The 25,813-nt window shown below is 46.8% G+C and overlaps 6 protein-coding genes across 6 annotated transcripts; 2 read left to right on the forward strand and 4 right to left on the reverse strand.

Annotated features, from left to right (window-relative positions):
* Positions 1-195: 195 nt before the first annotated feature.
* Positions 196-1,704, reverse strand: GL218_04166 (tRNA N6-adenosine threonylcarbamoyltransferase, mitochondrial; the record flags this gene model as incomplete). Its single annotated transcript, XM_033580751.1, has 1 exon — positions 196-1,704. One exon carries the CDS (start codon positions 1,702-1,704, stop codon positions 196-198), a length of 1,509 nt encoding a protein of 502 aa, XP_033436369.1.
* A 693-nt stretch (positions 1,705-2,397) lies between these two features.
* Positions 2,398-4,581, forward strand: GL218_04167 (nacht domain protein; the record flags this gene model as incomplete). The annotated part of the gene is made up of 7 exons (XM_033580752.1): positions 2,398-2,676; positions 2,741-2,764; positions 2,821-3,013; positions 3,065-3,439; positions 3,516-3,905; positions 4,147-4,252; positions 4,320-4,581. The coding sequence occupies 7 exons, from the start codon at positions 2,398-2,400 to the stop codon at positions 4,579-4,581; spliced, it is 1,629 nt and encodes a 542-aa protein (XP_033436368.1).
* A 5,613-nt stretch (positions 4,582-10,194) lies between these two features.
* Positions 10,195-15,338, reverse strand: GL218_04168 (uncharacterized protein; the record flags this gene model as incomplete). Its single annotated transcript, XM_033580753.1, has 5 exons — positions 10,195-11,001; positions 11,058-11,224; positions 13,083-14,922; positions 14,977-15,243; positions 15,303-15,338. The coding sequence occupies 5 exons, from the start codon at positions 15,336-15,338 to the stop codon at positions 10,195-10,197; spliced, it is 3,117 nt and encodes a 1,038-aa protein (XP_033436373.1).
* Positions 15,339-16,044: 706 nt separating this feature from the next.
* On the reverse strand, positions 16,045-18,007 carry GL218_04169 (6-phosphogluconate dehydrogenase, decarboxylating 2; the record flags this gene model as incomplete). The annotated part of the gene is made up of 5 exons (XM_033580754.1): positions 16,045-16,485; positions 16,548-16,982; positions 17,053-17,608; positions 17,670-17,723; positions 17,994-18,007. The coding sequence occupies 5 exons, from the start codon at positions 18,005-18,007 to the stop codon at positions 16,045-16,047; spliced, it is 1,500 nt and encodes a 499-aa protein (XP_033436372.1).
* A 2,370-nt stretch (positions 18,008-20,377) lies between these two features.
* GL218_04170 (putative RNA-binding protein C22E12.02) lies at positions 20,378-21,580 on the forward strand (the record flags this gene model as incomplete). Its single annotated transcript, XM_033580755.1, has 1 exon — positions 20,378-21,580. One exon carries the CDS (start codon positions 20,378-20,380, stop codon positions 21,578-21,580), a length of 1,203 nt encoding a protein of 400 aa, XP_033437162.1.
* An 815-nt stretch (positions 21,581-22,395) lies between these two features.
* On the reverse strand, positions 22,396-24,354 carry GL218_04171 (putative transporter C22E12.01; the record flags this gene model as incomplete). Its single annotated transcript, XM_033580756.1, has 3 exons — positions 22,396-23,249; positions 23,304-23,607; positions 23,686-24,354. The coding sequence occupies 3 exons, from the start codon at positions 24,352-24,354 to the stop codon at positions 22,396-22,398; spliced, it is 1,827 nt and encodes a 608-aa protein (XP_033437163.1).
* Between the last annotated feature and the right edge of the window lie 1,459 nt (positions 24,355-25,813).

Here is a 25,813-nt window from a genome sequence, read left to right on the forward strand (position 1 = left end):
CCACCGCGTAACTGTACAACGATTAAGGAGTCAAGACCTTCTACCCCTTTTCTACAACTAGATTCGCTTTGCTTTCCTTAGATAGCCTAACTCCAGTATATGCTATACCATGCTATACAATATAGTACAAACAGTAGTCGTACAAGATTCTCTACTGCCTCCCAATTATAAGTAAACCTCTTCATAAAGGGAGTATCATGACCTCATTTGGTCGACATTCGTCCAGCCCGGAGCTCCTAGAATACCACCATTCTCAGAATTCGGATCAAGAGGCCACTTCCTAATAGCAAGAACATCTAGTTCGCTCCGCCAACCCGCTTCGTACATCTCCATACCGGTCCAAGCTATCATAGCACCGTTGTCGGTGCATAGCGGTAATGGCGGACATACAAGCTCAATATTGCTATAACCACGGACATCGAGTATCCTGCGTAGAATATGCATCAGATAACGATTACTAGCGACACCACCAGCCACGACAAGCGTACGGACATTGCGCAGCAGCGTCCTATCCTCCGCCTCCCCCTCAACCGCTACCCCGCTCTTGGAAAGAGCAAGCAATAACCGACTCGCCAAATGCTCGAAAGCCAAGCGCATCGTATGCCGAGCAACAAGCCGGCGCTCCGCAAGCTCCATATCCGGGTTCTCCAGCATAACCTTAATGACCTGCCCGTTCAACCCCGCAAACTCAAACGACATATTAACAGACTCGGAGAGAGGCGGGGTAAGCTTCCAGCCGAACCCGGGATCATAGATCTTGATCTCTTCCGCGCGCGTGGAGGGTGGGGTGTACGCGTAGTCGGACGGGCCGTTTGGGAAGGCGAAGCGCTCCAGGTGCGCGGCATACATGACGCCATTGCCGCCGGCGAGTTCGGAGGCGGGAATGATGTCTCGTGCGCATTTGTCGAGCATGTCCCCGATGGCGATGTTTTGGGCTTCGGCGAGGATAGAGTGGTTGGTTAGAGTGCGGGAGAGGACGAGCAGGGAGTGGCCGCCGGAGACTAGGAGGGAGAGGAAGGGGAAGGCTGGGGTCAATGTGGGTTGAGTTGCTGAGTCCTGGTTTGGGGTTTTTTTCTCTTCTTTAACTCCTATTGGTACCTGTTCCCTCGGCTGTCCTTCCTGCTGCACGCTCTTCTGCTTCCCAGCCTCGAGCGCGCTGACTAGTCGTGGTGTCAGCGCGTGTGCCTGCATGTGATGAACGGCCAATAGCGGTACACCCCAGGCGACGGCGAGCCCCTTAGCTGTGTTGAGACCCGTCGCTAGGTTCGACATCATGCCCGGGCCGCGTGTGACCGTAACGAAATCAGGCTTTCTACGTGGCTGACCATCAACCCAAACCACGTCCCCGCCCGCAGCCTCGTCTCTCGTCTCTACCAGCCCCGCGTCAGGAAGCGCGCGCATAGCCTCCCGCAACATCCCCGCGAGGTGCTGGGTATGCGACGCAACGGCAGTCATAGGGCATACGCCCCGAAATTGCCGGTTGTCGGATGTTATCTTCTTGTCAAAGAGGAGGCGCGCTGCTCCATGGTCGGCGTCATGGTCCTTCTCCAGCACTGTGACGCACGTGTCATCGCATGAGGACTCAATGGCGAGTGTGAGGAGAGGCTGAGGTTGGGGCTTAGAAGATAGCAGGCGAAGGCTGAGACGAGCCAATACCGGCGCCAGAGAGCGTGGCCGCGTTGCTACCAACCATGCTACACTCATTAATCCTATGATATAAATTATAAAAGTCGAAGACTACGATAGGATAAATCATGTTATGGGCATTTAATGGTAACTAAGAGTGGAAAGTCAATATTCTTTTCTCTTATCTTATCGCAAGTTCGCAAGTATCCAGGTACATATTCCCCCTTTTCCCCCTATTTCTCACCCCAAGAGATACAAAAGGTATATATTCGCTACATACCTACCTAGGTACCTAAGGTAGCTAATTTTATCATCTATCTAAACGCTACATATACCTAATAGTATATGATGGGGTAATTACAGTGTAAATAGTTGGAATAAAAACATATCAATTCGAAAAGACTCGTAGGCTTATTAGCTCCCGAGCACAGCATATCTAGGTCAGGCAGAATCTACGCTGCAGCCTTCATACCCTCTTACAATCTCGTTATGCAGACCATTGCAGTGTTTGAAGTGACACAGCATGCCGATAGTACAGCCTGCCTTTGCGCGGTGAGCCATTCAATAGCTGATAGGTCCGACTATGCATGCTGCCCAAAGCACCGCCTTCATGCCACATCGTAAGGCAGATCCTTTGAAACCCCCCAATTGTCACATTTCTGGTAGTTTATTTCTACTCCTTAGGTTGATTGAGTCGCTATTATGTTTTCCTTTGCGACACCTCGAAGTCGAAGCTACTGCTATCGACAGTGTTCTAGATAGATAGCGGTAATGGCAACCACTCCCCCATCATGGCTCGACGAAGCCTTCAAGTCTGCGAAGGAAGACTTCAAGAAAAACCTCAAGAATCCAGCCTTGTATGACTTTTCAAAAATCAATTCTCCAGACGATGTAATCGACGAAGCGATCAAGATACAGAAACAACAAGCAAAGACTAGGACACTCCGAGGGTTAAAACGTATCGACCCATTCATCAACGGTCTTAAGGAATATGCCGCCGTCATTGAGGTGTTCGTGCAAGTAAAGCCCGATATTATGGGTATTATTTGGGTATGAACCATCGCGCCTTCTAATGTTGACTCTAGATGTTAATAATAACGCTGTTGGAACGTAGGGTTCACTCAAGTTCATACTCCAAGTGAGATATCGTCACGTTTAATATAGTAAATAGGAGTCCTAACCTTACTTCACTAGGCGTCAAGCGCTGTTATTTCAACCTTCGAGAAAGTGGTCAAAGTCATAGGCGACCTAGGTATGACGCTCCCTAGTTTCAGGATTTACGCCCAGTTATTTGAATCCAACCACGAGATTCGCCGAGTGTTATGTCTCTTCTACGCAGATATTCTTGACTTTTATGCCGTATTATTAAACTTTCTCTCCAATCGAAGTACGTAAACGGTAGAAACGTTGTTTGATAATTGCTTACAATCTTCTCCAGGGTTGAATGTATTTCTTGAGTCTTTGTGGCCTAATATTCGCTCGAGCATAGCGAAAATTCAAGAAAATATAGAGTATCATAAAGCCATAATGACGACAAATGTAACACTCGAAGACGTCCTACGAGCTCACCAATTTAGGAAGCTCGCCCTTGAGGAGCATGCACGTGCACAGGCTTTCCGAGAAAGCCAGACCTTCAATGCCATCCGCAACGAACTCAATCCACATAACTACGACGTAGAATTGATGGACATCCTACGCCGGAGCTCTGTTGTGTCTGGTAATTGGTTAGACGAAGAACCGGGCTCTAAAATATGGTATGACCCTGCAGATAGTACTGTACGATGTTTATGGCTTCATGGTATTCCTGGTTGTGGTAAGTAACTACCTGGCGCTGGGATGTTTTTATTGAATACCTATACTAAGTGACATTGTGTTAACTAATGGGACAGGTAAGACTTTCCTTGTCGGCAACCTCATAAAAAAGATGCAGGATTCTGGTCAACGAGTCCTTTTCGTATTCTTATCCCACGATGACCAGGCTGCTGGTGACACCGTCAAAGTCCTCCATTCGCTCATTTTCCAACTTCTCGAATACGACGAAACCCTCCGGCCAATCGTCTGTGAAACTTCTCAATCTAATTACAGGAAACTGAAAAGTGATTACGATTTCGTCTTGGACCTACTGTGTACCATCCTCAACAGTTTAGGGGCCAGCTACCTCATACTAGATGGCCTGGATGAGTTAAATGAGAATTCCTGGAAGCATCTCCTCTCTAGCGTGTTACAAATCAACGAGAAATGCCCAGAGACGAAACTCCTCATCAGCAGTAGGGAAGAGCGTGAAATCTCGTTACGACTAAAAAGCAAATCCGTTCCTCTTCGAGTCGATTATAAAAATCTTCAGGATATCGACTCATTCGTCCAGCTTGAATGTGAAGGCATTATTGATGAGATGAAGATATATGGAGCAGATGACCAAACTTGCATCAGGGTCAGAGAAGTATTGGAAACTATTACAGCGAAGTCAGATGGAAAGTTTATCTCTAGGACGAAATGGCATTTAATACTAACAGATACTAGGAATGTTCATCTACGCCAAATTAGTCCTACAGATGGTAAAAAATGAGGGGACCGTTGAAGGCATCGAGATGCAGATAGAAAATATCCCGGATGGGCTAGACCAAGCGTGAGTAGCAAAGAACTCAGCATAGCTTTTATAAATAGGTACTCGCGGACTACTAATGCTCTTGTAGTTATGGCCGTCTCCTTAATAGCATTAAGAGTAAGCATACGCAGGTTCTCCGTGACGTTGTGCGTAATATATTACAATGGGTAGCCTGCGCCCAGAGGCCCCTGAGGGAAGAGGAGATCCTACAGATATTAGCCGTGGAGCCAGGAAAGTCTGATTTCACCAAGGGGCGCAAGGAATTCCGCGATATTTATAAGGCATGCGGACCGATCATTGAGGTCCAAGGAGGATTTATTCGGTTTGTTCACTTTTCCGCTAAAGAGTAAGAGTCACATCTTAGGCCCCTGCTTTACAAGATTATTAATTTGATTTAGATACCTTCTTCATGAACAGAGCGGTGTTTTCCTGAACCTCACTGAAGCACACCTCAATACCGCTGTACTTTGCACAACGTATCTATCATTCTCGTCGTTGAATCCACTATTCTGTTCTCCGCCAGGAGTACAGGACGATATCCAGAGACGAATTATGGGTGGCGATTATGTTATGTTTGAATACATATCAGCGATGTTTCTAGAGCATCTTAAGATATACTTACAGAATCGGGATCTAGATCTAGATGTTTCTCTTGTCACAACTCTGAGACAACTCCACAAGATCCGAGGCACCACTCTCGCCAATAGTGACCTTATTCCAACCCGTTTTATTCGTACATTCAAGGATTTGGCCGATATGCCCGAGCTTCAAGCTTTTCTCTCGGCTGCAGCCTACTCTCAGACACAAGCTAAACTTGGGTTAACCAGCCCAGATGGTAAGGATATGATATAAAACTTACATTGATAGTATCAACGTTACTCATTAAATATTATAGCTTTATCAATCAATGACCCTCTCCAGATATTCTTCGCTCGGCGAAGACTTCGGCAAGCCATAGAAAGCATGATATGTCAGGGCCCGAACCATATAGTTGGCTGTCGTTGCGATCATCTGAAACGCCTTTACGGGACGAAGACATATCATTGTGATCAATATTTTTGCTACGCATACCAAAGTGGGTTTGAATCAAAACAAGTTAGAGACCGACACTTGGAGATTCACAAACGGTCATACAAATGTTCCATGGAGAATTGTCTTTTTTCAGAGATAGGGTTCTGCGATGCAACAGAACTTCAAAAGCATACACGCGCAGCACATCCATCAGGGATCCTTGAGAGAATTCACACAGGCCCCGACGCTTTGCCTATTGAACCGTCAGATGATCTTTTCGAGATCTTCAGGAGTGCAGTGGTACTAGATCAGCGGCAAATAATCGAAGAGATGCTGACTAGAATACAAGAGAACACTTTCTCGGGACTTGAATGGCACAAGCTTTTACGTGAAGCTTCCTCAAAAGCTTCCTCGCATACTCTTTCTTGTCTGATAAGTCAACCGTGGCTCGATTTGTCGAAATTTTCACATGCATTGCCAGCAGCATTATGGGCAGAAAACTTCCCAAATATCAAGCTCTTACTCTCTCATGGACAAAGCATGTCAGAAATACAGGTAGACAGTTATGACTTGGACATGTCTAAGGACACTAGTTTATACCATTTGGATGGTTATTCAATATCTGGATACATTTTTGCGTTCAGAGTTTGGAGTCCAAGCCTAATATCCTTTTTGGTCGAGGAATGTCAAGTGGAATTCCCCGAACAAATTAATAAACCAGAACTGATCTTCTTTAAGCCTTTCATTGACATGTACACTCCTGACGAAGTGATGAGGCGTTTTGATGAAATGAAACAGCACATCATTTGGCCCGAAGCGTATAGTAAAGGTATTGCACATGCTGTAGCCACTGGAAGCGTTCCTCTTGTTAAAATATGTCTGGAAAATGGAGCTAATCCGAATGAAAATAGTGAGAAAAGGAGCCTATTAAATCACTCAATACGTATGGGAAACGAGAAAGGTGCTGAGTTGACGAAACTACTTTTGAAGCACGGTGCAACGGCAGAAAAGTTAGATCTTCACTTGAAAATTATGAGAAAAAAGATGGCTACAATTGAGAAATGCTTTGGGTACGAGTGGGAAGAAGTCGTTCGCAGAATCCAAGCTGGCGAGGACCTTGTTATAAACCCACCTAGAAAGAAAAGGAGAGTATAATATCCAAGGGTTCTCTTAAAGAAGCAAAGGGGGTTATGTATCGATTTTAGGTAGACGCAACTCTCTTCTATCCTTTCGGGCTATATGTACACGTATTGCACATTTAAATCAAGTAGAAGATAATTTAATTACTCTTAGATAAAATAGTACATTTGAAATCCTACATCTGTTAGTCTTGTTTGTAGATACCGGAAGACTTCTTAGAAATTTCCATAACTGACCTGTAATATGGTTCTCGCCTCGTCTTGGTTAGCCGTAGAATCCTCTAGGGAAGATGCAATGAGATTCGTTTTCCGCGACTGCCTTTGTAGAATATACTATGCAAATTCTGTTAGAAGTGCCTGTGTTTGTCTACTGCAGACTTGCCTGTTCTATTGAGTCCGACCCAGACACAATATAGCGCGTGGTTATAACTTCGTTCTCTTGTCCCAAACGATAGACGCGGTCCATGGCTTGCTGTTCTACCAGAGGATTCCATCCAGGTTCCATTAAATGGACGCGGCTAGCCATGGTTAGATCAAGTCTATTAGCCAGTTAGTCAATTGCGAGACCTGTCATGCACTTACGTAGGTGTCAAGTTCTTATAGCCTACCCGACCGCAGCACTTCCCAGTGAAGCGAGTAATATAGTACACTTCTGATCGGTGCGGAACTCTTCAAGTGCATCGCGTCTTTGCGCCAGACTCTTACTACCATCAAGCCTTTGGTACGTAAAGGAGTTCAAAGATAGCGCTCTGCCAATAAGATCTAACATGCCTGTCCATGCTGAGAATATAATGCTATATTTGATTAACTCCGTTAATCTGGGAACATATTTGAAGATAACTTACCTCTTTGCTGGTCGCTGGTTAGATGTAATTGCCGCTGTATGATCGTTGTGCAGGTTTTGCAGCAGAGCCTTCACTTTTGATGAAGGATAATATCTCAGTGGCTGAACTTTGGAGCTTTCGGAGCCTCTGGTCGAGTTCATGTTCTCATCTCCCCCCAGGGCGGTGTCATTACACACAGGGCAGGTAAGAATACTACCATCATAGATACCACTGCTTTGGAGACATACCTGACATGCCTGATGGAAACATGAAAATACATGATAAGACGATTCGTTTTCATGGTCAAGAGTTTTGCCACAAATTTCACACCTTTCAGATTGAGGATAGGTAGCATCTTGAAGCCAGATTTGCAGATTTTCTGGAAGTAGGTCACTACCATGGTTACAAATCTGCCGAAGCCGGAGAATAAACTGAAATGTATTCATGATTGCTCCTCCTGACTCAATGGCTAGCGCGAACCCCCTTTTGACCGAGTTGTATAGTCTCTGTTCGTCATCGTTTAAGTGAACATAATGGACGAGATCTCTCCGTGGAGGGAGACTAAGATCAGCGCAAACTGCTGATTTCGTTCGGCGGAGGGCGATTGATTTGATTAGTGACCTAAGTCGCTCCCATCCGCCTTGTTGTCCGTTATAGATCGGGGTTAAGAATGTGTATTTAAATATATCGGGATCATTGAACGGATCGACCCTTAGAAATTCGACAAGAGCACCTAGGTCCTCTAAGCGATTCTGGATAGGCGTGCCCGTTAAACACCAACGATGTTTGGCTTTGAGCAACCTTACTGCCTGAAATACCTTCGAAGCACGGTTTCTCACAACATGTGCTATAAAGCCTTTTAGTAAACCAAAGTCAGTGATAGCAACTGCCGCTTACCCTCATCAAGAATAACCCGATGCCAATCAATGCCATAGAGAAGCCCAGACAGCCCAATCGAGGAATTTCCACCAGGAAATTCAGCCCTGAGAGTCTCATATGTCGTAAAGACGACATCGACTGTTTTGAGAGTTGTAAGAACCTTGTCTCTCGCCGGTCCATGGTAGATGCTATAGCTCAGGGACCCTTTCTTAAAATGTCTTTGATATAGTCAGATTAGAGTTAACAGCAACTACCAGTGTGATACATACCTTTGTATTTGGTCTTGCCAACCGGTAATAGCTAGGATAATTTAGTAAAAGCATTTCGACGAGCCACGGCTGTTAGTACCTACTTGACACGGGACAGACTATAAGATTTATATGGGACACTTGACAATACTCATCCTTGTTGTCGTTATTTAGAGATGTTGCAATGAGAGCTAAGGCTGTAAGAGTTTTCCCAAGACCCATGTCCTTGGAAATATATGTTAGTAAAGCTCGATAAGCCACAGCGCGAGGCCTTACATCTGCAAGAAGACCACCAAGACAGAGCTTCGGCTCTCGGGTAGTGTGTACTTGAGTCACCGTATTATAGAATCTGTGCAGAATAAGTAACATACCAAACGGGTGTTGGCTAGCTTCCAAACCTAGAGACAGAAGACTCCGTATCGGTCTTTTCAACCCAAACGGAAGGGAACTCCGCATTACGAATATCTCCCGACTCCTTCTCCATCATCATAGCGAGAGCTTTGCTTTGATACCTGGCTACTTCTTAGTTCGCGCCATTATTATAAATACATTCGAATACTTACGGCTTTAGTTCTGTCGTAATAATCCTTGAAGTTTGTACCCTCCTGAAGTTGGTGGGCCCAACCGCGCAGTCTAGCAACTCGGTAGCTTTGTTTTTGTCGCTTTTATCCAGAATGGTATGTCGTGATGGGGGCGATTCAGGGTCTTCTTGAAAATGATTATCTTCTTTCTCGGAGTACGAAAAGCATTGGGGATTATGGTATGGGCAGGAGACATCATACGAATCCGGTTGTTGGAGGAAGTAATCATGCTCTAGGAGCATATCCCCGATTGCATCACCCTGTTCGAATTGCCCGTATATAATTACCTGGATAATTTTGGAGGTCTTCAATGACGCTTTGAGTTCTACGTTGTAACTCTTAACCAAGTTAACCAGAACTCGGCCCGATATCTGATCAAGAAGTCCTCCGTACGAGTTTGAGCTCTCATCTCGAACTATTACTATAGTGCTGCTCACTTCAAGTTTCACGTCTTTTGCTTCATTTTCCGTGATGAATTTATCCTTAAGTTGGAGACCTTCCAGGATAATCTATTATTCTCATTAATGCGTGACCTATTCAACGTGTATGTCTTGCTTACCATTCCAAAGCAAGTGTCACATATGGATATCTCGAGGCTTTCTTCAATCATGACAAGATCTTCCTTAGTAGAGCTGGCTGCGGAAAGGGTATCGTCTCGGGCGTCATTTTCGGGTCGTGTCTGCCTTTCATCCTTGAAGCCATTAATCCCGCAGATTTCTGCTTCGATGTTGTTATCTATACTATTAGCATAAATATGTTGGTTTGAGACGATCCCTAGGGCGCCTGGTCCATGAGTTGGCCGTGTTTTCTTATGGGGATATAGAACTGTCGTAGTCGAGTCAATACTAGATTCTCCCCATTGACTTACGGCTTCCCAGGAGCGCTTGGTCCCCCAAATGACATCGTTATTTTCAAACATGCTGCTCATATCTCATCACATCCTTCTCGGAACTATGAATTAACAAAAAAATTTTTTGGACTACATGATATTTAAGTATGTAACCACACTCATAGAATAAGAGGGAAAGAGGGCCACGGGCTTAGATGTTGGTATTATGCTGCGGCACGTCTTGGGTTGCACGAAAGCTGCAGGCTACTCAGCCCAAATCAGGCCTCCTATTAAGACCCAAGGCGAATTCTCACCCTGCAGCCAACAAAGCACATTCGATTTGATGATCGGCACACTAGGCATTCAATAGTCTTATGTGTAAGCCCGCACATGATTATTCACTTGAATCTTAATGCTGCATAGAAACATCAATTTACTACACGTTACGCTACTTACATAAAAAACACAGCCAAAATCTCCGTAACTCCCACAACGAACATCGCCGTTATCGCATCTGCCTTCAGCACCGCCGCGGCGCTTAGACTGAACGATGGCAAAGTGTTATTCGCTGATACACCACTAGCTGCTGCCGCCGCCGTGGAGCTCGCAACCCCAGAGGATATTGGCACCAGTGAGCCCAGCGTGGTTTGCACACTAGGGAGCTCTCGCAACCCGCTCGTCGCTTCGGCGGGACGTGCTTCGGTAGTAGTAGCACCGGAACTGCGACCGCTCGAACTGCCCAAGGCGCCGGAAAGCGACTGCTGGACCCCGGCGGTTTCGGTGCCTTCAGATCCTAACAGAGACTGGAGACTTCCAGATGTTACTACACCACCGGTAGGCAGTGCGACGAGCTCAGTTGGGACAGATCCAGGAGGAACGTCTATATTCGTAGCTACTGCTCCAGTAGCAGCCGTGGTGGCAGTGGTGTTAGAGAAATCCCCGAACCTCGAAGTGGCAACGGCTCCGGGAATATTGACCACGAGGGCTGAAGTAGATACAAGGACCGAAGTAGACACAAGGGCTGAAGTAGAGACATTCGCGAAAACCGGTGATGTAACTGCCGCCGCCGTATCGGCACTAATGATGCGAAAGCTTTGGATAGAAGCAGAGCTGGAAGCTACCGCTAAAGTGCTCGAGTCTGCTACGACCCCGACGTTGATAGCCGCGGAAGAAGTAGCAGTTGCGATAGGTATAGCTTGAAAGCTCTGAATGCTTCCGACTGACACTGCGGAGCTTGACGAAGATGAAGCCACGATGACCTATAGAATGTTAGGGGCTGCAGCTTGGAATGTCTGGCTATGAGTCAAGAACTCACCTTCGACGTCTTAAGTACCGCTGTACTTGAGGATATCTCTGTCCTGGCATCCGTCGTTGTCCTAAGGATAGCACTAGAAGTAGTTCCGGCTGCTAAGGACTCAATAGTCGCACTACTCGTGGCAATCTCGCTGGCAGTTGTTGACTCTCCTAGCCCGGGGAGAGCAACTAACTGACCAGCAGTCACTGGTGTGCCAGGAAGTTGTACCAACCCCTCCGAGGATATTGCTTCAAGCCCATCACCACCTTTCACTTCGGCATTCGTGCCGGATCCCTTATTCCCTCTAACATTTGGCAATTGTTGTAGTTGGCCGCTGGAGGAAGATGACGCCGTGCTGGGGTTGTTGGGAGCAGGTAAGTTTTGGCCCTGCTGAAAATTAGGGGCTGGCGTAGCAAGTACTCCATTGAAGGCAGCACCAAGTATAACAGCAAGAGCTGTGACCAGACCTGATTTCCTCATTTCCTATTACCTCTAACTGCGTATTAGATGAGGCGTATTGTATGTACGAAAAACAAACAAATTAAGAACTATATAAAAAGAACGTAAATACTGCTCAACAGTATAAGCTGACCAGCAGGCAAAGCATTAAGGAGCGACCATAGGAAGGAAAGGAAAGGAAAGAAAAGAGCTGTGAACAGAGATCTAGATGGGAGGCCAGCACCATTTTCCATGTGGTTAGACGACATGTCGGTATATAATGCCATGGCATACTACGCAACCCTCCGCGATTTCCAAATAGTTGCCTGAGCTTGAGACATAATCCCATAGCTTGACATGTCTTGGCATATCCCCTAATAGCACTAGCAGCCATCGTGACACCTTATTTAAGCCGGGATATACCTAGACATATTAATTAGGGTGGTAGACATCATTCAAGAACAGTATACCATAATCATGTCTCGGGGGCACCCTTAGGCTGAACTTAGGTCAAAGTCTACGATGAAGAGCCACGAGGTGAAAGACACTACTAAGGCCCAACATCGAGATACCAACATGAAAGCAGAGAAATTCGAGACGAGTTAAGGAGAAACCACCCGTTACTTCTTGCCAGCATCTACACATCAAGTTAGCAAGTCGATGCGACATGCCATGAACATGAAGGAAAGCATTGAATATTTAAGAGATGAACCAATTGAAAAGCTCGATAATGGGACGAGGATCCGACGATGCGATACTAGGAAACGCGGCTCAAAAGGGGCCGTGCTTAATGGCCCCTGATAGTGACAGGAGCTCGGAACTGGAGAGCATCCGGGAATTGCTAGCCTACTCCAGCTATAAAGCTTCTTTTTCCGCATATAAAATCATGTCAAATGAGGGCTAGAAGGCTCTCTATCAAGGTCTTAGCTCTGGGGCTTTGAGACGAAACCCTGCTGGTTCTGAAACCAACACCAAGCAAGCAAGCAAGCAAGCCTAAAATCAACCTCAAGTCTCGCTTGGGGTTACTGAGGGGTTATTTTTAAGAGACATTGTCATTTACATAGGATAGGAGTTGCCTTTGAATTCCATCATACCCCGCAGAGTCGAGAGGATCACCACGATATCCAGTAGATTTTACAGGTTACGTGTTGCGATGCCAGATCACTACAGCATATATCATAATCTTCATAAGCTATGATTTCCAATACAACTTGCTCGAATTGATGTCACTAAGCTCAAAAGAAGCAGAATGTAGTTCATATCCTTTCAAACTCATTCCCTAGCGCGGAAGACGAGTTTACGGATGTAATCGTACATCAAACAATAGTACACATAGATTGAATCCCTCATTTAGGATTTGAGCCTTTGATAAGCAAGAAATTTACCAGTGAGACCGTCCAACGCCATTAAACCATGTTTGTTCCCCTGGGAGTCTTGCTATCGTAATTTGAGGCCATCAGAGGTAATGGACCTAATATTAATTCGCTTCGAATTGCCACAACGTCCTAGAATTACGCCAGGCTATTCTCCTTTCTCTTTCATATCCTCAATAATTTTCATCTTCAAGAGGGAAAGGAAAACCACCGTACAGCATTTCCTAGATGTTACCTTCAGCCGGCGTGCCTCCCCCTTGCTGCGTATCCACGCCATGGAAAGCGTCACCAAACGCTGAATCTTCCATTTCCATATCTAAACCCTCACCGAGGTCCCCAGGCGTCTCGCTAAAGCCTGCTAGTGCATCTCCTGCCGTGTTCAAATCATCTAATGAGCTGAAGTCGTTCTGATCACCCTCGAACCCTGCTGAAGGGGTTCCTGTTGCTGATGCTTGTTTACTCAGAACGCCTGCGGTTCTCGGTGGATTGTTGACAGGTGCTGCACCCGCGGTGCCGTCTGGAACAGCACCGGCTTTGGGGACTACCACCCAGTCACCACTCCCTGTGCCTTGGTCAGGAGCGGTTCCGGTTGGCGGATCGACGACGCCGCTCATGTTTACATCCCCCGTGACGTCCGTCTGGGTGGGCTGTAGAGGCGAAGGGGCATTCAGATTTGCTGGTGTAGTAACGTGGGAATGGACGCCCGAGGCCTGAGCTTGGGGAGTCGGGAAGTTATTCATTGGCGTGGAGGTAGACGAGACTCCTGTTCCAGTATGTATTTGGTCAAGGAGGCCGGCAGCAGTTCCACCACCCATATCGATATCCTGATCTCCCATAGTGAATCCACTATGTTGAGACCCTGCGTGTGATGGTTGGCGAGACATTGCACCGCTGCCATTTGCCCCGCTGTTCTGAGGCTCTCCAAGAACAGGGCCCGGCCCCGAGGTTATCTGGGGCGTCGGTTCCGGAGCTGGCTCTTGATAACCACCGTCTTGTATTCTCCTCAGTTCATATATGACCTCTGCTCGACGTCCTAGGTGCGCTTCAACCTGAGATACGATCTCATCAACCTTCTTATTATGCTTAGAGGGCCAGCGATTTGTGTCGTCTTCGTTTTCTTCGACTTTCCTCTCAAGTTGTAGTACATCAGAACCTGGCTCATCTAGGGCTGATCGCAACTCCCTTTCGGAAACAGTAAGGAGGGAGTTGTGCTTAAACTTGGCCACCTTTTTGGCGTGGTCTGCTTTCATCTTCTCAATCTCTGCCTGCAAAGAACGAAGCCGATCATTAACTCGCTTGCGAAACTCAGCAGCCTTCTCCGGATCAAACTGAGTTGCGGTAGGTTTAGAAAGGGTCTGGGTGGTTGCATTAAAACTATGAGCTTCAAAAATACCATCAGTTAAATCCGAAAGCTCTCCTTTGAGACCTAGCCCAAGATCTGAAAACCCAATCTGGCCCATTCTGTATGGTGATGACAGTATCTCTTCCATCCACTCGTGATTCTGCCGATAACGAGCTAAACTAACTTCCCGTGGCGTAAGATGGTCAAACATGTCGCCACGAGAGGTATCCTCTTCGTCGTCATACACGCCTTCTTGCTGGGAAATAGCAGGTATGGCGGAAGCTACTTGGCCTTGTGCAGCTTGGCCAGTCCGCGCTCGTTTTGATGGCGGTGCACCAGCCGTAGGGGGGTGAGCGGGATATGCCATCGCCTGTGGAACCCCGCGGGGGCCTGCGAACATGGGCTGCCTCGACGGTTCTCTTGGCCAAGCGATCTGAGGCCAGTTCACTCGGTCGCTGAGAATGAACTCCTTTCGTTGAATCTGACCACATCGCTGTAGGTAAGCGCGAGTCTCTAGGATAGACTGAACCCGGGGATCGCGCGGGATCATCTGGTGGGGAATACGCTCGTTGTTATCGACGGGACCGTAGTGAACTATCCATAAGCTAGGATCAACCTGGGGAGCATTCGGGTTGTGAATATTAGGAGGAATGAGGCGGAAGCGACGTCTCGAATGTGACGCGTATGGCTCTCCGTAAGCAAATCCGGCTTTGTGATAATACATCTCGAGGATCTACACAGCTTAGTTAACATGAGCTCACAGCTCAGAATTCAAGATCTGTCATACCACACCGTTTCCCACATCCTGCTGCAAGTATTGTTCCTGGGGAGGCCAGATGAAACCATCGCTGGCAAAGTTTACACCCATCTGTTGTAACGGCTGCCACGTCAAGAAGACATTTCCATTCTCGGGACGATCGAGATAGGTCCAGAAGAATGGTGCAGTGTCGCGGGCGATCTTAGGAGCTTGCATCAACCAACCGGTCACTTCGGAGGGTTCAACTCGGGCTTTGAGGGTGTATCTATATGTCGAAATGAGATGCACATGTGGAAGCTAAACATGTCCATATTAGCAAGTAATTGTAACGATATGCGATCGCAAATGAAAAATACCAAGTCTCTATGGACCCCGTAACTGGGGTCACCCATTGCTGACATTGTCGTTTGAGCGAGATAAATTTAGCTATCACACCCAATTGATAAATACCAGAATTATTAGAGGTAAATAGATAGGTCCAGTATAATCGATTTAAAGTTGTGGTAAAAATAGCAAAGCGCGAGGCGCAAGAAGGGATTCGCGATGACAAGGCTTGCGCGCGAAAGTTTCGATTTGATGATCGCGAAGATGCGCGACGACAGAGCTCAACTTTCCTTAGGGGGAATTTGTTACGGGTACGCCTGAGGCTTGATAAGTGATAGCTGTGGGTCTGCACGCGCTACAAAAAATGTGGCTCGAGCCAACCATCTCGGACATCTAAAAATCACGTGCATTCAACCTAGAGATATATATAAGTACGCGCGTATGTACCTAAAGTAACCTAACCTAACCCAACAGCTATATTTGGTTAATGTTACCAACTGCATTTCATTTATACGTAGTTCCTACAAGTTGCTTTGCGGACATAGAGATAGTCTAAAATATTTATTTTTTCCAAGTACATGGAATTTGGAATTTGCCATTAATTCAGATATTTATTTTCATTCTTCTAAACTTGGTAGGTTGACTATGTCATGTCATGTCATAGCATGCTCGGTTTAAATCATTCCTTTTTTCATCTAATGAGGATGACCCTGCCTATACGCCATACTTACCATTGGTAAGCGCGCTCATATTCGCTCACATAGATACCATCCTTTATGCTTGGTACGTAGAAGCCGACACGTTACCTCCCCGACCAGTCCAGTTGACGTGGATATATTCGCCTTCAGGGTACTTAGCGTTGGCAAACTCAGGCTTAACCTGGAACGTGTGTGCTCCAAAGTAGTCACGCTGGGCCTGGAGAAGGTTGGCAGGCAGGTCCTTAGTGCGGTATCCGTCAAACCACGATAGCGCAGTAGAGAAGGCAGGGGTTGGGATTCCGAGAACGGCAGCCTTAGCAACCACGTCTCTCCAGCCGGGTTGGGCCTTGTGAATGGCCTTGTTGAAGAAGTCGTCGAATAGCAGGTTCTCGAGATCAGGGTCGTTTCGGTAAGCTGCAGTAATGTCCTTCAGGAAGACAGAGCGGATGATGCAACCACCTCTCCACATCAGGGCAATCGAAGGCTTGTTAAGCTTCCACTTGAACTCTTTCGCGGCCTAATTACAGTTAGAAACATCTGCACGCTTAGGGACGTACATAAACGGATAACATGACATACCTCTTGCATCAGCATAAAACCTTGAGCATATGAGATGATCTTGGAAGCGTACAGAGCCTGCTCAAGGTCCTCAAGGAATTGCTCCTTGCTGCCCTCGAACTTGGTTGTGCGACCGACGTATTCAAGCTTGGTCGAGGCCTTGGTTCGCTCGGCCTTGATTGAAGATAGACAACGGGCAAGCACAGCCTCGGCGATCAGGGTAACGGGCATTCCGAGGTCCAGAGCGTTGATGGCAGTCCACTTGCCGGTACCCTTCTGACCGGCCTGGTCCAGAATCTTCTCAACTAACGCCGTTCCATCGTCATCGTTGAAGTACATGATGTCACGGGTGATTTCAATCAAGAAAGAGTCTAGAACGCCCTTGTTCCACTTGGCCAAAACATCACCGATCTCCTTGTTGCTTAATCCAAGACCACGCTTCATGATATCGTAGGCCTAGTGGAGTTAGTTTAGCTATTTCGAGGATACATGAAATATAGGGGTAGTGGGTATAAGGGTAACAAACCTCGCAAATCAGTTGCATGTCACCATACTCGATACCGTTGTGTACCATCTTGACGTAGTGGCCAGCACCCTCGTCACCAACCCACTCGCAGCATGCCTCGTTGTCGCTCTTGGCAGCGATGCTTTGGAAAATATCCTTGATGTAGGGCCACGCCTCCTCGTTACCACCCGGCATCAGCGAAGGGCCATATCGGGCACCTTCCTCACCACCGGAAACACCGGAACCGACGAATCGGATACCCTTGCCTGAGAGGTATTTAGTTCGTCGGTTTGAGTCGGGGAAGTGAGAGTTGCCGCCATCAATGATGACGTCTCCCTTCTCTAGGAGAGGGAGTAGGGTCTCGATCCAGTCGTCGACAGCCTTGCCAGCCTGTACCAGCAGCATGACACGGCGGGGCTTCTTTAGCTTGGAGATGAACTCCTCGTTGGAGTGAGCACCGACGATAGACTTGCCCTTGGCTTCGTTTGCCAAGAACGCATCTACCTTGGAGATGGTTCGGTTGTAAGCGCAGACGGTGAAGCCGTGGTCGGCCATGTTCAGAATCAAGTTCTGACCCCTATAACAGATGAATATCTCCAGAGCTTACTAAGGGATTTGGGGGGTTGGGATGAACGTACATGACGGCCAAGCCAATGAGGCCCAAATCAGCGCTTTTGGAACGGTTAGCATGGCTTCAACGGAGCGATTTACGACGAATTCGTAGAGAAAGATATAATGAAAGAAGCTCGCCTTGGGCCTCCCAGAGAACTGGTTATATTGGCAAGACGAGCCCTAGAGGCCCCGAAGAGTTATTTCAGTTACATAGGTCGCGAAGACACTCAATTTGTTGGGTAGAAAGAAAGATGGGAGTCGGCGGGGTGATGATTTTTCTGATGGCGGGGTAAAAGAGTAATCATCATCGCCAAGGTAAGAGAGAGAGAGAGAGGTATATTTGGACTTACACGGCACCAGACATGATTGCAGCTATATTGGTAACTCAATGGTAGAAGAATGAAGTTATTTGCTAAAAGCGCAGATGGAGAACGGGAATATAAAGAATTAATTGTAGACTACGGGCGGTCGCGGGAGGGAGGTTACTTTTCTATGATGGAGTTCGTTAGGAAAAGTGGATTTGAAAGTGGATGTGATGGAGGGGTAAGTAAGAAAGGTGGTGCACAGGAGAAAAAAGGGTAGGAGGGTAGGAGGGGAGGGAATTTGTTACTGAAATACCTTCCGTAGGTACCTACAACCCGTCTACAACCCGTCTTAGCCAACCACATGTAAGCTTAAGCTACTGCATAGTACCTAGGTTAGCTAAAGATGACAGGACATGCAGCACTTGCGTCCCATCAATCAAAGAATTCCCGGAAGGCACGGGTTTATTACTGAGAACTCTTCTTTTTCATTATCCGCTACGCATCGGTTCGCATAGTTTGTCCCTTACCTATCACCGATTACGGATCGTGAGAATTACCTACATGTACGAAGTAGTAGACATTACACGTTAACAATCTAATACTGATACTTACCGATTTACTTTTATGATAATAATAATCTGCTAAGTTAGAGGTAATCAAAAACATGCCACTTTGTTCTTTTCTAACATGGAATACGCCTCATGTTGATCTTGGTTGATTCAGATCCCCCCGTGAGACCTTAACGCCGTTTCGTAAATCCACCGGGGGACGGACGAAATGCTTGGTCATTGATGAGCCTGGATCCACATCGGGTTTTATTAAGCCAACCTACCTATGTACGATAATATGCAACAATGGGTTAGATGGCAATATACTTGTTGAGCCATCTTCGTGTAAGACTGTCTATCAGGCTGAACTCTCGGTCCAACAAGGTTGAGAAATTTGCTTGTACTTATTCTTGGATAGCCGCTCCATCATCAGCTACGTATAAGAAACTACTAGATCTAATCCCACAATGGGTCCCCTGTGCTTATTGTATTGCTTAGCAACCGAATACTCATAAAACAGCCTGCTGACTCTGTATCATTATGAGACAATGATAATGTCGAAACACGGGAGTACCGGGAGGTATTAAAAACCCAGTCACTTATAATAAACAGTGCTCCTTCGCAGAGACCTCGGAGACGGGTCCAAAAAACAATTTAATGTAAAGCCGTGTTGTTTAATAGACGTCAATCCAAGCCGTGGCAATTTCTTAAACATGTCCCCAGTCTCATTAATTGGTTCTTAGTTGTCGGGGCTCTACAAAGCGGCGCAACAAACGACCGAAAGTAGTTGCGGTGGAACATGGGCTAGGTTAGACGAGTTAACTAGGTTAGGATTGACACCAGATCCCACTCATTACTGCGAGGCTACAACAAAATGTCTCATGGGGAGAATCGGGCAATAAATTAATGACCTTGGGCCAATCAGGGGAACCTTCTAAGTTCTCGGCCCTTTATGCGGATTGCCGGCCCTCTTGATTATTATGCTTAGCGGCCTTATCTCTCAACTTTCGGCCAGATGCCTGACTGCCAAGATGGCAATTCACCTGATAAGTAAGAGGGAATATGCGTGTTGATGATAAACGTCGAAATAAAAAAGTAGAATACCTACCTAGGTAAGGTATAACGAAGCATTCCATTGGTCTCTAGGTAGGTAGTGGCCTTGAACAAGAGTCAAATTAGATGTCATTTAGCCATCTCTTTCAAAGTTTAAATATCACTTTTTATACCTACCTTATATTGCATAAAACCTAACATGGGATGACATAAGAAGACGTTAAGAGTAGGTTATGAGCTGAACAAACTCAAGGTGTAAGTTACCTTGTTGTTTGGGCTGTCTATGTGTGTACGAACCTAAGTATGAACCAATAATATGTTCCCATTTTGGTACCACCTAATTATATGTAAATGTCAACGATAAAAGTCACAGCATTCTGTTGGGACAAGACCCAATAACTGGTGTAAGTGGGTATGGGCATCTGAATCACGTGACTGTATGCAAATGTTAATGCTGCGCCACATTTAATGCGCCACATATCAAAGAGACTTCAATCTTGGAATTTGGTTCGAATCGGGCTGCACTCCATAGAATCATGTCGATATAATCCAATCAACCTGTAATTTTCACACCGTCACCACACCAACACCAAGTTCACGCGCATACCGTAATTTGAACCCTTTTACAATTCGAACGCGCACATATTCATAACTCTTCGATACTCGTCCCCAACCCAACCCACGAAACCAGAGCAATAAAAGCTCCAGGTTACCCAGGCATCTAAGAAGCAGGAAAAAGAGTCCAGGCTATATATCCGGACTCGTAGGTACGTGTTGCACCCGAAACACACACACACCACACCTCTCGGGCGCACAGAAAAGTTCATCATGTCCTATCCGCCTCCTCCAGGCTCCAGCAATTCGCTCCCCCCGCGACCGCCCCCCTCGCGCTTCTCCGGCTTCAAGCCGGCCTTCTCGCCTGCGCCAACCCACTCCCCGAGCCCCGGCCCCTACGCGCCTCCTGCCTACTCCAGCGCACCGACATATGCTGGCGCTCCCACCCCCGCCGCACCCTCCAGAAACCAATATGGCTCTTCGTACCAGCCGTACGCGCGCCCGGGCTCCGTGACCGGCGGCTACCAACACCAATCGCAGCCACCAGCAGCGAATCCGTACTCCTACCCCGGCCAGCAACAGCAGCAGCAGCAGCAGCAGGGCTACCAGCAGAACTATTACAGCGCGCCGCAAGTGGCCGCCGGCACCACCGCCGCGACCTCGTATGCCGCCGCCCCCCAGATCCGCAACCCCTTCCCGGCTCCCAACCAGGCGAAGACCGACGACTATGACCCGGATATGGCAGCGCAGATCGCGCAGTGGCAGAGCGCATATGTGAAAGATCCCACGAAGGAAGGGGGTGCTGGTGCACCAGCAACGGCAGGAGCTTCAGCAGCAGGGTCTGGGGGACGAGCAGGCTATGCTAACAGCGCGACGACGACGTACGCTGCGGAGCCGAGTGCCAGTGCCGCCGCCGCTTCAGCAGCGGCTGCTTCAGCAACAAACGGGGAGAAGAAGAAGACGGTCGTGCGATCAGGCGGTGGGCAGAAATGGTCCGACGACACGCTCCTCGAATGGGACCCCTCGCACCTACGCCTCTTCGTCGGCAACCTAGCAGGCGAGACGACCGACGAATCTCTCTACAAAGCATTCTCGCAATGGAAGTCCCTGCAAAAAGCGCGCGTAATCCGTGACAAAGTAACGTCCAAGTCCAAGGGATACGGATTCGTATCCTTCAGCGACCCGGACGAGTTCTTCCAAGCGGCCAAGGAGATGAACGGCAAGTACATCCAGAGCCACCCGGTTGTCGTGCGCAAGAGCACCACCGAGATCAAGCCCACCGCCGCCAAGGACAACAACCGCTGGAACAAGAACGGCAAGAACAAGAACAAGAATAAGAACCGCGGTGGTAACGGTTCCGGTGGTGGCGGCGGCGGGAAGCGCGACGATGGCCTCGAACCTCATCTTGGCCCTGTGCCTACCGGTGTGCATAAGCCCGGCCAGAAGACGAAGGGCGGTTTGAAGATATTGGGTTGAGTAAGGGGAGGATATGTATATACCCTACTGATGCCTACACCTGCATTATGTGCCTAGGCCGTCGTTATGTTATCACGCTTAGCTTGCTTTACTATTAGGCGTTAAAGACGCGCAGACTGGATCAGAAAACTCGTTTCTAGATACCAAGAAGCATACTATACTAATAAAACATGATGTAACACCAATTCGTACTTGCTATACTTCGCATGTTGTGAATATGATATATAGTATTGAGTCTTGCTACAATCTTGATCCTGTGCCAATTCCCAATTATACACATTAACCACCAATGATGCCGGCTTGGGCCGTCTTATATATCCGTACACTAGATACAGGTGATGTTTCTATAAAACTTTACACATTCTATAACCTACTAAACAAGCGCCTGTGCCTATATATCGGTCTTCTATATTTGCAATGGGGTGGGTATCTTGCTAATATGTCTGCTCATTGCTCACACTAGCCTTGTTCTGCTCCCCTTTTCTCCTACTTCTTTAGGTTTCGAATGTAGGAGATCTGCCTACTTCTGCCCATTGGCTGGTTGGCTGATTTCTACCTATTGAGTAGATAAATGTGTAGGCTTACCCCTTTACTAAGGGGCAGTTGCTACTCCTGCTAATGCGGTATTCGGCCTCCTACTTTTCAGGCGACTGGTTCACTTGTCCCACTGGCCCTTCTCTCGTGCATATAGTCTTGTTGCTTAACCGCCGCGTTCGAGCATGCTGAATCCCACATTGATGTACAAGTTGCGCCATATTTCCTATGCTTCTATTCTGTTAATTAACCATATACAAATGAAATGTAGCATGCTATAATCAATCTTCCCGAGAACGTTCAGTCCGATGGGGTTCTGTCGAGCTGGAGGGACCTGCATTCGGTATTAAATCCCCATCGGCCGCAAGCAAATTATCTTCGATGCCGCTCGCTTCCTCATGAGCTAGAAGTCCCGCTTCTTCCTCGTCGGAATCGCTTCCACGCTCAAATTCGCTCGATGAACCTGATTGTCCTTGCTGGTAGCCTCGATTATGTGCTTCCATTCGGGCGTCGTTACGCATTTTGGACAGCTTAATCCAGTTGTATGCGCCAATAGCACATATAGTCACGACGAGACCCGAGATGTTTATGGGCGTAAGCTTATCGTCAAAAACTAACGCTGCTGCCGAAATAGTGACAACCTCTTTGAAGATACCGGCAATGGAAAGCGTGACTACGCTACTTCGCTGCAGCAGAGCAAATTCGCTGGCAGTCATCAAGAATGCGATTGTTCCTGGGAAGAGGAGGATAAGAGGTGTTCTGAGAGCACCCCATTCATTGGCTAGCACCTTTAACCCCTCTATCAGCTCGAAGAAACCTTCTACTGGTACCGCAATTACTATCAGCGTGGCAAACATGACCGGCGCAAGGAAGAAGATGCTAGAGAACGGGTTCGACGTGGCGGGGTTTCGAAGCAAGAGGATCTGCGTCAGACCCCAGCGGAAGCCGGAGAAAAAGGCGGCGGATATTACGAGGATGAATCCTCCTAGTTGGAACTCGATCTCTCCTGCTACCATCATTACTACACCGGCCGTCATAGTTGCAATGATACCAACTAGCTTCCACGTGGGACTTTCGAGGCGAAAAACAAAGGCGAATAATAATACGAAGGCTAGGGAAGAGGATTTGCACATAGCTATAGGCATGTTAGCTTCGAAGTTTTTATAATAAAATATACATCAACACCTACTGTAAAATGTAAGGGTAATGAACTTTAAGGATGTATTTCCAAGTCCAATATCTAAACCAGTTGCCGCGCCACACGGCCCTATTCTCGTCAAATAAAACATTTTGGTCATAATAGGACGCTCGGGTTCGGACTCGTGTCTCGATCGGCCCAGGTCGGAATTATGTTGGCCATTGTTAGGTCGTAGAGAAGGTATAAAGTATAATACTAAACTCGCAAGGGAAAATTGCACGAGCATGTGCACTGCTGTTGTAAATAAGGGGAATGCAAAATTAAGTTGGCCTGAATCGAACATCCATTTGTTGTACTATAAAACAGAGATTGGTTAGCAATTATACGATTCGTATAGTCTAAAGGCGCCCTAGAAAAATAGCAATTAACTTACTAAAGAGATGGACAGCGAAAATAGATACCAGAGCCCAATTAGAACACCATTGACGACTAACTTCTTAAATACGTCCTGGTCTGCCTCTTTTCGCTCCTCGTCTGTGATCTTGTCGCGCGCAATTCTCTGGTCTAACCTCGTATTGCGCCGTCGCTTGGCTTGTTTCCTCCGCTTATCCTTCTTCGTCAGACCTGTTTCCTCGTCATCGTGTAAGTCTTCTTCAGATAAACTGTCGTCTTCCTTGCTGTCCGATCTTGACGCGTCCCGACGTTGATCCTCTTCGGAGATTTTGCCTTCCAGCTCCCCCGGTCTCTTAGCGCTGGTGGAACGTGTCCGTGGGGTTCGCGAAGTAGACGGCTGAGGGATGTTAGGGTTGGCGGTTAGGGTACTTCGGCGGCGACGATGGCCTTGGGGAGCTATAGAATCCATCTCGATATCCTCGAGACGGCGACCGGTAGGGTTGGTAGAAGAATGATTAACACCATCAGACGACCAGTCTACCTTAAAGCTGGTGGTAGCAGATGATGCTGACGAGGGATTGGATAAGTCGGGGTTCGTAGAATTAGGAGTGAATACGCTTTTAACGGATAGGGTGACGGGATGAGACGGTGAAGGAAGACTGGATATACGTCTTTGGGAAGTAAGATTATTGGACAAAGGAGTAGACATATTTTATGTGGATGTGAATAATATAAGTCAATGTACGGCAGAGACTCGAAAAGTGATACGCCTCAGATTAGAGATAAACCAAAAGCAGCAAGCAACTGCAAGCATCATTGTGTGGAACTCCCCTGGAAAGGACCCCTAGCCTCATGAAGCTAACCTTAACTTTACTTAGCGTCGGCCAACTTTGGATGCATAAAACTCGAATTGATCCCCAATTGAACCCCCCTTTTTTTATATCTAATGACAAGGACTTGGCGACTCAAATACCTAATATTTAAACGAAGAAGCAATCGAAAGTTGACCAAAAAGTGTTACGATTAAACAAGTCGTGGAGTCTTTTGGGGATGAGCTAGCAATTACCTAAAATCAGATCCGTAGTATTATGCACATGTACCTAGGTATGTATACCTATTATGCACAGCAGCCTCAGAGGTGAAATATGGGGATACATGTAGGTCACTCATATACTACATAGGTACCTAACATAGGTAATATACAATGCTTTGTGTACACTGTACCTAAATATACATAACAATACTGTCTGGATCCTATGTGTTCATTTCTGACATCTTATAATTTATACACCAAAATAGTCATCAATCAAATATTACTACATATAAGTCGATTTAAAAGAACAATTGACTTTTTCAACAACTACTTCAAACAAAACTCTTCTCCCTCGTGTCCATAACTCGTATGTACAACAGATCAATTTCCCCTGGCGCCACGTCGGAACGCCAAGTAAACATTACATGACTACATACAAAAAGCTAACATTGCTTCGACCCCATGTAATTGACTCTCACCGTTAGAATTATGGGGACTGACATCTTATGCACGGGTATGTGGGGCGCCGAGCAAATCCGGGGTTATGTAAACCTCCAATCCGAGTGGCGATTCCAACTTAAAAGGGCACCCGCGATCTTGATCTCATCCTACTCCTCATCTACGCTTAAGATCTTAGACTATTTGACTACTATTAGACTATGAACATCGCGATGCTCATGCACACCCCCCATGATATTCTAGAAAAATAAGGTAATTGATCTCCAACTTGAAATTGTGACCTCCTAACTTGCATACGTCGATGACTCCCGACGCAACCTCGAGACGCCCTTACGTGCCATTGTCACACCTGTCATACATAGGTAGGATTTAGCGAATATTCGTATGATACAAACATATTCTATTAGTATGTAAACTATTTTAAATTATATGGTCTTAGCGTACCTAAGTTAATACAGCACGGAATATCTAACTTAAACAAGTATAAGAATCCTAATCTATTATTCTTAGTCCCCTCACATAGTGAAGAACTAGAACTAGACAACACTATTTTAAGTGATATAATAGTTTAGGTAGAAGTACAGCGAATCTCCCAAAAAGCAATGATGCTTATCCTCTGCCCACCTTCCCGAGTTTTACTCGACGAGTAACCCTATACGCCTTTGTTTTAACCATA

Source organism: Daldinia childiae, assembly GCF_008694065.1.
Source record: "Daldinia childiae strain JS-1345 chromosome Unknown Scaffold3, whole genome shotgun sequence".
Taxonomy (NCBI): domain Eukaryota; kingdom Fungi; phylum Ascomycota; class Sordariomycetes; order Xylariales; family Hypoxylaceae; genus Daldinia; species Daldinia childiae.